The sequence below is a fragment of the Chiloscyllium plagiosum genome, chromosome 10 (assembly GCF_004010195.1).
Source record: "Chiloscyllium plagiosum isolate BGI_BamShark_2017 chromosome 10, ASM401019v2, whole genome shotgun sequence".
Lineage (NCBI taxonomy): Eukaryota > Metazoa > Chordata > Chondrichthyes > Orectolobiformes > Hemiscylliidae > Chiloscyllium > Chiloscyllium plagiosum.
In genome coordinates this window covers 87,463,644-87,473,277 of record NC_057719.1, presented here as the reverse complement: position 1 = coordinate 87,473,277, position 9,634 = coordinate 87,463,644, and the positions used below count along the sequence as shown (strand labels likewise).

General features: G+C 51.4%; 1 protein-coding gene across 1 annotated transcript in view; it reads left to right on the top strand.

The window, feature by feature from the left end:
* The window catches only part of LOC122554023 (spectrin beta chain, non-erythrocytic 5-like), a 234,174-nt gene that overhangs the window by 102,566 nt on the left and 121,974 nt on the right, over positions 1-9,634 (top strand). The window contains exons 32-33 of the mRNA XM_043698510.1: positions 5,866-6,178; positions 6,540-6,848. Coding sequence (XP_043554445.1) covers positions 5,866-6,178; positions 6,540-6,848 — 622 coding nt within the window. The remainder of the gene's footprint in view (positions 1-5,865; positions 6,179-6,539; positions 6,849-9,634) is intronic.

Sequence of the window (9,634 nt, the reverse complement as noted above, 5' to 3'; positions counted from 1 at the left end):
GTCTGGGAATGTCCTGTCGTGGGTCAGCAAGGTGTGGGACTGTCCTGTCGTGGGTCAGAAAGGTGTCGGATTGTACTGTAGTGGATAGGCAAGGCGTGGGACTGTCCTGTAGTGGGTCAGCAAGGTGTGGGACTGTCCTTTAGTGGATCAGCAAGGTGTCGGACTGTCCTGTAGTGGGCCAGTAAGGCGTGGGACTGTACTGCAGTGGGTCAGCAAGGCGTGGGACTGTACTGCAGTGGGTAGGAAAGGCGTGGGACTGTACTGTACTGGGTCTGCAAGGCGTGGGACTGTACTGCAGTGGGTCAGCAAGGTGTGGGACTGTACTGCAGTGGGTCAGCAAGGTGTGGGACTGTCCTGCAGTGGGTCAGCAAGGCATGGTCCTGTACTGCAGTGGGTCAGCAAGGTGTGGGACAGTCCTGTAGTGGGTCAGCAAGGCATGGGAATGGCCTGTCGTGGGTCAGCAAGGTGTGGGACTGTCCTGTCGTGGGTCAGTAAGGTGTCGGACTGTCCTGTAGTGGGTCAGAAAGGTGTCGGACTGTCCTGACGTGGGTCAGAAAGGTGTGGGGTTGTCCTGTAGTGGGTCAGCAAGGCAAGGGACTGTCCTGTAGTAGGTAGGCAAGGTGTGGGACTGGACTGTAGTGGGTCAGCAAGGTGTGGGACTGTACTGCAGTGGGTCAGCAAGGTGTGCGACTGTCCTGTCGTGGGTCAGTAAGGTGTCGGACTGTCTTGTAGTGGGTCAGAAAGGTGTGGGACTGTACTGTACTGGTCAGTAAGATGTGGGACTGTCCTGTCGTGGGTCAGCAAGATGTGGGAGTGTACTGTACTGGTCAGTAAGATGTGGGACTGTCCAGTCGTGGGTCAACAAGGTGTGGGACTGTACTGTACTGGTCAGTAAGATATGGGACTGTACTGTAGTGGGTCAGCAAGGTGTGGGACTGTACTGCAGTGGGTCAGCAAGGCATGGGACTGTCCTGTCGTGGGCCAGCAAGGTGTGGGACTGTACTGCAGTGGGTCAGCAAGGCCTGGAACTGTCCTGTAGTGGGTCAGCAAGGTGTGGGACTGTACTGCAGTGGGTCAGCAAGGCGTGGGACTGTCCTGTAGTGGGTCAGCAAGGTGTCAGACTGTCCTGTAGTGGGTCAGCAAGGTGTGGGACTATCCTGTAGTGGGTCAGCAAGGTGTTGGACTGTACTGTAGTGGGTCAGCAAGGTATGGGACTGTACTGTGGTGGGTCAGCAAGGTGTGGGGCTACTGTAGTGGGTAGGCAAGGTGTGGGACTGTACTGTAGTGGGTCAGTAAGGTGTCGGACTATACTGTAGTGGGTCAGCAATGTGTGGGACTGTACTGTGGTGGGTCAGCAAGGTGTGGGACTGTCGTGTAGTGGGTCAGTAAGGTGTTGGACTGTACTGTAGTGGGTCAGCAAGGTATGGGACTTACTGTACCTCAATTAGATCCTGGTTGAACCGGGCTAGCAGGCGGGCAGTGCTCAGGTCTCTCTTGCGGTTCTGAGACAGCTCTTTAATCCGATTCCTCCTGTCCAGGATGCTGTTGAGTTTCTGCTGGATGGTACTGGCATCTTCACGCTTCAAACCCTCTTCTCTCAGCTTGCCTGCCTGTTCCTGCAGCGACATCACCTGAAACAACACAACACGAGTCTGGAGTTTAGTGTGATTAAATCCGCCCCATTTGCCTGGATTGGCACCTCCTCTCCAAGCATCAACTCTCTCCACTGCTTACGCTCAGTAGCAGCAGTGTGTACTGTCTACAAGATGGATTGCAGACATTCACCAAAGGTCCTTAGACAGCACTTTCCAAACCCATAACTAACAATGTTAAGGCACGGGCAGCAGATACATGGGAACACCTGCCCCTGCAAGTTCTCTTGCAAGCCAGTCACCATCCTGACTGGAAATACACCACTATTCCTTCCCTGTCATGGTCAAAATCCTGGAATTCTGTCCCGAAGGGCATTGTGGGTGAGCCTACAGCACATGGACTGCAGCAGTTCAAGAAAGCAGCTCATCATCACCTTCTCAAGGGCAGTTAGGGATAACATGCATAATGTGGTTCTACCTACTACATGTTTGGGATGTGGGTATCCCTGGAAAGGCCAGGATTTATTGCCCAGCCCTGGCGAAGAGCTTCCTTCTTGAACCACAGTTGCAACTGAGAATTGCTGGGCAATTTCTGGAAACTGTCAAGTGCCAAAGATGTCGGTGAGAGTCTTCATTCATATACAGGCCAGACCTAATGATGATGGCAGGAAATCAGTCTGGGCTTTAGCACAAACGGACAGCTTATTGTCAAGATGCTGACAATCTGCTCAGCTAGCTCTGCTGCATCTCTGATCCACTACAGCACCAGGACAAATTTGCTCTCAAGGTCCCATTTTTCTAGCCTTGAACTCACACCTATCCCTAACGTCTCTGCCATCTCCCCTCGTGCCCTTTTCCACGATATTCAGGAGACCCTGCCCCTCAGTCCGCACCTACAAAGTGTTTAGATTAGATTAGATTAGATTACTTACAGTGTGGAACAGGCCCTTCGGCCCAACAAGTCCACACCGACCCGCCGAAGCGCAGCCAACCCAGACCCATTCCCTTACATTTCACCCCTTCACCTAACACTATGGGCAATTTAGCATGGCCAATTCACCTAACCTGCACATTTTTGGACTGTGGGAGGAAACCAGAGCACCCGGAGGAAACCCATGCAGATACGGGGAGAATGTGCAAACTCCACACAAGCAGTTGCCTGAGGCGGGAATTGAACCCAGGTCTCTGGCGCTGTGAGGCAACAGTGCTAACCACACTCCCAGCATTCTCTTGGTCTGCCACAATAGCTCATGCTGTGAGTGGTTCTCTCACCTTAGGCCATAGAATCAGACAGCACACAGACAGACCCTTCGGTCCAACTCGTCCATGCCGACCAAGTTTTTCAAACTTAACCAGTCCTGCTCACCTGCGATTGGCCCATATTCCTCTAAACCTCTGCTTTTCATGTACCCGTCCAAATGTCTTTAAATGTTTTAACTGTGCCTGCATCTACCACTTCTCTGGCAGATCATTCCACGTACAAACCTGTGTGTGATAACATTAGCGCTGAGGTCCCTTTTAAATCTTTCTCCTCTCACCTTAAAAATATGCCCCCTCATTTTGAACAACCTCTGCACAGGAAAAAGACCTTTGCTGATCACTTTATGATTTTATAAACCTGTATCAGGTTACCCCTCAACCACCTATGCTCCAGTGAAAAATGCTCCAGCCCATCTAGACTCTCCTTAAAACTCAAATCCTCCAATCCCAGTCATGTCTCAGTCTCCTTTAAACCTGCCTAGTCACTTTAAGTGTCATGTGCTTAAATACAGACCAGTGAGAACACATCCAGAGTTAAATGCAGGCAACCCACCCAGAGTTAAACACAGCTCCACCTCTCAGAGTTAAACACAGCCTGACCCCACTCGCAGTTAAACGCAGCCTGATCCGCTCGGAGCTAAATGCAGTCTGACTGGCTCAGAGGTTTACGCAGCCTGACCCACTCAGAGTTAAACGCAGCCCAACTGGCTCAGAGTTAAACACAGCCCGATTGGCTTAGAGTTAAATACAGGCCAGTGAGAATACACTCAGAGTTAAATTCAACTCAACTTGCTCAAAGTTAAATGCAGCCTGACCTGCTCAGAGTTAAATGCAGCCTGACTGGCTCAGAGTTAAAATGCAGCCCGACTGGCTCAGAGTTAAACACAACCCGACTGGTGCAATATTAAACACGGCCTGTCCCGCTCAGAGTTAAACGCAGCCCGACTGGCTCAGAGTTAAACGCATTCTGACCTGCTCAGAGTTAAACGCGCTGAAAATGTGTTGCTGGGAAAGCGCAGCAGGTCAGGTAGCATCCAGGGAACAGGAGAATCGACGTTTCGGGCATAAGCCCTTCTTATGCCCGAAACATCGATTCTCCTGTTCCCTGGATGCTGCCTGACCTGCTGCGCTTTTCCAGCAACACATTTTCAGCTCTGATCTCCAGCATCTGCAAACCTCACTTTCTCCTCAAAGAGTTAAACGCGGCCTGACTGGCTCAGAGTTAAACACAGCCCGACTGGCCCAGAGTTAAGCGCAGCCTGACCCGTTCAGAGTTAAACACAGCCTGTCCCGCTCAGAGTTAAACGCATTCTGACCTGCTCAGAGTTAAACACGGCCTGACTGACTCAGAGTTAAACACAGCCTGACTGGCCCAGAGTTAAACGCAGCCTGACCTGTTCAGAGTTAAACACAGCCTGACCCGCTCAGAGTTAAACACAGCCCAACTGGCTCAGGGTTAAACACAGCCTGACCCGCTCAGGGTTAAACACAGCCTGACCCGCTCAGGGTTAAACACAGCCTGACTCGCTCAGGGTTAAACACAGCCTGACCCGCTCAGGGTTAAACACAGCCTGACCCGCTCAGAGTTAAACACAGCCCAACTGGCTCAGGGTTAAACACAGCCTGACACGCTCAGGGTTAAACACAGCCTGATTCCCTCTGAGAGTTAAATTCTGCTTGAACTTATGTTCTATACTTATTGATCACTCTCAAGAAAGCAGTCCTTCACCAATGATAGGCGATAAATGCTGGACTTTCCAGTGATATACACACATCCCAAACAGTAAGAAAGACTAAACAAAAACCAAAGACCTGCAAATGCTAGAAATCAGAAACAAAATCAGAAACTGCTGCAGAAACTCAGCAGGTCTGGCAGCCTCTGGTGAGAAAGCAGAGTTAACATTTCTGGTTCAGTGACCCTCTTTCAGAACCTGACATTAACTCTGCCTTCTCTCCACAAGACGCTGCCAGACCTGCTTAGTTTCCCCAGCAGTTTCTGCTTTTGTATCAGTGAAAAAGAATTGTACAATAGTGAGGGTTCCAAGATTTCGATTTATTAGCCGTGGCTTAACGAAAAGTGTTTGTTTGAATGAAGTGCAGTGCTGCACTCTGCTTCCAAACCTTTGCTGCCTCTTTTCTTTCGCCCTCCTGTTTAAGTTTTCATTCAGATCATTTACCTTTTCCTCCTGGGTTATGAGAAGCTTTTCAAAAGCCTCATGCCGTTTGATGAGGGAATCTACGGTGTCCACGGATGTCCCGAGTTCACTGGACCTCAGGTAAACCTGAGGAAAAAAGAAATGTGGTGACAGTCAGTGCTCAGTCACTGTGATCAAATCAGCACAATCACTCCTTCAGTACTTTGTTCTCACTTCTCTCTCCGATAGGTACAGACACAGAATACTCCATACATTTCATTGCTGTATTCATTTTCCATCCCAAAAAATCCAAATTGCCTGCAAAAATGTCGTGCTGTTTCTAAATATTCCAAAATATTCAGTTTATACCCCAGATCAAGCAGAGCGAGTGAGTTTCAGAAAAGGGAAAGTTCAACGAGACAGCAGGGATGTGCACTACATCACAGTGTAGAGATTTACTCTGTCCCTAAGCCTGCCTGGGGACAGTGGAGAGGAAGCTTTAGTCTGTATCTAACCCCATGCTGTCGCTGTGCTGGGAGTGTTTGACAGGGACAGCGAGCTGTATATTGAGCTGACAGTGAGTTTCTGAAGGCTCTAAAACTGACTCTCGTAATTCTCTTGAATTAAAAAAAAACTCATGAAAGACAAGTTGAAGAAAAGCAGGAAACAGAAGTGGTCATTTCTACAGCTTTACCCGACTGCGCATCACTGCCAACATTGTCAGCTATAAACAGGTCTGCTGCCTGCTATCATGAGAGGTTTACAATACGGGATATCTCCTAGGAAACTGGTTCTGACCTTCAGGAGGAAGCTGATGGATCTCCCAGAGGTAAGCTGCAGCAGACTGGGCGAGGGGGTGTTTGTCTCCGTGCTGACAGAGTGGTGATCGATATCCAGTGGGTCACCTTCAGCGGTGCAGCAGTGCTCCTGACCACGGCACATACACCATGCACGGGGGTTTGCGGCTCTCTGTACGGCCTCAGGCGTGTCCTCAGGAAGCGTGCTGAGGCTGTGGGACGGGCAGCTGCTCCTGGTCTCCGACGGGCCCTGGGTGTCGCGATGGGAGGTCCTGCAGTGACCGTGCCCAGGGCTCAGGCTGATGGAGAGCACGGGCCCACCGCGAGCTGGAGGCGAGGACCGGAAAACGCAGTTGAGAGTGCAGCCGTGCGGGGTACCTCGCCACTCGTCTGGGCGAGGCACGGTGGGCCCTCGTAACACCAGCTCTGTCCGGGAGAAGCCAAGAAAAGGGGGAGAAGCTGTGGAGACCACCTCCAGGGCTCGGACGCTGCTGCCCGATTGGGAGCTTCTTGGTGTGGGGTGGACAGAGGCCGGGGGTTGGTTTAGGGTGGGCACTGGTGCAGGGTGGGCAGGAGTAAGGGTCACCAGCAGGCTGCTGACCCGGCGGGCCGGCTCTGGCACAGCAGGCTGGTTGACCGTGGCAGGCGGTACTGAAATCCCACTGGCCTCCTCTTTCTCCTCCTCCTTCATTGAGCGGGCAACGACCACAGGACCAGAGGGCACAGCTCGGGCAGGAGTTGGCCCCTCAGCGTAGGTGGATGGGAGGCATGGGGCCAAGGTGACGTCCATCCTGGAGACGCAGCGGACAGCAGGGGGCGCCGGCCTTGACGCGGCGGCGGTGCTCAGTCTGGAGACCGAACGTGCCAGCGATGGCATTCCCAGAGGGGCTGGCCACAGCTTGGTGCACACTGTGAAGCGCTGCATCCTCTTACTGCGCTGCGGGCCCGACATGCTCCCTTCCCTTCAGTCGACTGGCAAGGGGTCAGAGGTGCAGATTCCGAGGCCAGGGGCAAGAGGACAAGAGCTGCCCCGCGGGGAACATTCCGGACGGGTCAAACCCCAGGTTGGTAGCCGCCAGTGGCGACGAGAGGAGCCAGTCTCCAGTGCAGCATGGGGCAGGTGGGAGATAGCAGGGAGTCAGGCCCGGGAAGGGAAAGCACCAGCAGGAATCAGGGAGCACCACAGCATCAACCAAGGCTCACAGAGTCCGTCTGCGTCTGGCCACATGCTGCTCCCCTGATGAGAATATCCTCTCTCTCTCTCCACGAGAGGCAGACCTCCCTCCTCCCAGCGTTTCATCGACAGCAAGATCTGTGAAAATTGGCTCCTTCCTCCAATTTCTTTAGGAATGCGAATAGAGAGAGAGAGAGAGAAATAGTAAAAGAAGTGGGAGTCTCCAAGAAAATTCAAGGTGCTGCTGCCAAAAACAACGCGGTGACTGAAGTTGCAGACACCGACAGCTCCACTGAGTGGAGGGAGCTGCTGGATTACGTTGTTGTGCTTGCTGAGCACTCACTCACACCCGAAACGTCTCACAGGCTCCTTTTCTGAAAGCGGCACTGGTTCTGCAGCCAGCACTGTCCGAGAGGTGAATGTCTGTAAGAGCTGTGGAAGTGGCTGTTCAGCCCGTCAGATGATACCCTGGCCATGCATAGCTCAGCAGCTTGCCTGAACCTTATTTACTGAGGGATCAAAGCTAGTTAAAGATTCTTACTGAATCTTTCAAACTGCTGCAGCCAGGTCTGCAGCATGGTAAAAGAAATGTAGGGGCTGCAGGTTACCCATCTGTGAACAACAAAGTGAGCAGCAGCCCCCTTGCCAGCTTTCCAGAGCACAATCAGTGACTTTACGCACTGCACATGGCATGTAGAATAACCAAATCTGACCGCAATGAAAGGAGCCTGAATGCAGCACAGTAGTACACATGTGAGAGAGCATTCATACCCACAAACACACACTCACACACACTCACAGAGACAAAGCTGTAATATAAGAATAAAGTAAACAAGAGCAAAGGTAGGCCATGTAGCCCTTCGAGCCTGCTCCACCATTCAACCTGATCATGGCTAATCATCCAACTCAGTTCCCTGTTCCCACTTTCTCCCCATATCCTTTAATCCTTTTACCCCCAACTACATATAAATGCTTTTTGAAAACATTCAATGTTCTGGCCTCACTATCTTCTGTTGCAGAGAATTCCACAGGCTCTCTGGATGAAGAAACTTCTCATTTTAGTCTTAGGTCCTTGGAATGTCATCCCTGGCCCTGCATTTCCCGGCATCAGGAACATCCTTTCTGCATTTACACTGTCTCACCCTCTTAGAATTTCACAGGTTCCGATGATATCACTCCCCATTCTTCTAAACACTGGTGAATATCGTTCGATCTAGTCTGTCTTCATACGTCAGACCTGCCTTCCCAGGAGGCAGTCTGGTAAATCTTTATGGAATTCCGTCCATAGCCAGAACATTAGTCCTCAGATGTGGAGACCAAAACTGCGCACAACATTCCAGGTGTGGTCATGTCAAGATACAGTAGAATTGAAGCAAGGTGATTCTTCTCCTGTACTTGAACCCTCTCATTATGAAGGCCAACTTGTGCCTCCTTCACGGCCTGCTGCCCCTCATGGTGGTGATACTGGGTAGTAATGGCAATGGTGGCCTATAATGGTGGAGGTTGTGTTGGTAATGGTGGAGGTGGTAGTGATGGTGGAGGTGATTGTGATGATGATGATGGTAATGGTGTTGGGGGTGTAGATTGAAGGGGTGGCCAGGGTAGAATGACACGTTCTGTGTGGGAGATTCAAAGGCACAGCGGACGGGCTGCTTTTCACCTGTCCTTCATGGGAGTTTGCCATCGCTGTCCAGGCCAGCGATTATTACCCATCTCTAAATGGGAAAGTGCGATCTGACCATGGAGTGTGAATGGGAGGGTGAAACAGGTAGGTCTCCCTCTCTTCAACTCACAAGTTTCACATAGTCTCCACGTCCTGTATTTTGTTTTGGTTAAATTGACAATGCTGGTTGATTCTGAGACAGGCAGTTTCATTCTGAGATATAATTGAGTCAGCTTTCCTCAGGGAATAAGAGGTTTCTACAGACACCTGCCTACTGACCTTCCCAGGCCTCTATCTACCCACAGTCAAGAGTGTGATGCTGGAAAAGCACAGCAGGTCAGGCAGCATCCGAGGAGCAGGTGAATCGACATTTCAGGTGTAAGCCCTTCATCAGGAAAGAGGCTTATGCCCGAAACATTGATTTTCCTGCTCCTCAGGCGCTGTCTGACCTACTGTGCCTTTCCAGCATCACACTCTCAGATCTGCAGTGCTCACTTTCTCCCATCTACCTACAGCCGGCCTGCATTCATTCTGGAGATGGGCATCTTGAGGTGCAGATCTTTATAATCTTAACATTGGATTGGGCCCCTATGGCCCTCCTGTTCAGGGTTGTTTAGGGCACAGCCCCATCTCCTGTATCCCTACTGTGCCACATCTCCAACCACACTCACCTCCTGAGAATTCATGAGCTTTTCCATTTGGCTGATGTCCCTGTAGAAGATCTGCTGCAGTAACATCCTCTCCAGCCAGCTCCTCTTCAACTCCCACTGACGATACAAGCCTGACTTCTCATCCTGCAGAGAAGTGACCTTATCGCGAACCTGAAAAACAGAGAATTCACATCAGAGCAGTGGACAGCGCTACCGGATACAGCCAGGGAGGATGGAGGGGGAAGAGAACAGAGTGGGGGAGAGGGAGAGAGAGGGGCAGAGAGGGACAGACAGGGGTGAAGGACATACAGGGAGAGAGGGATGGAGCAGCAAGAGACAGAGGGGGAGGGAGATGTAAGAGAA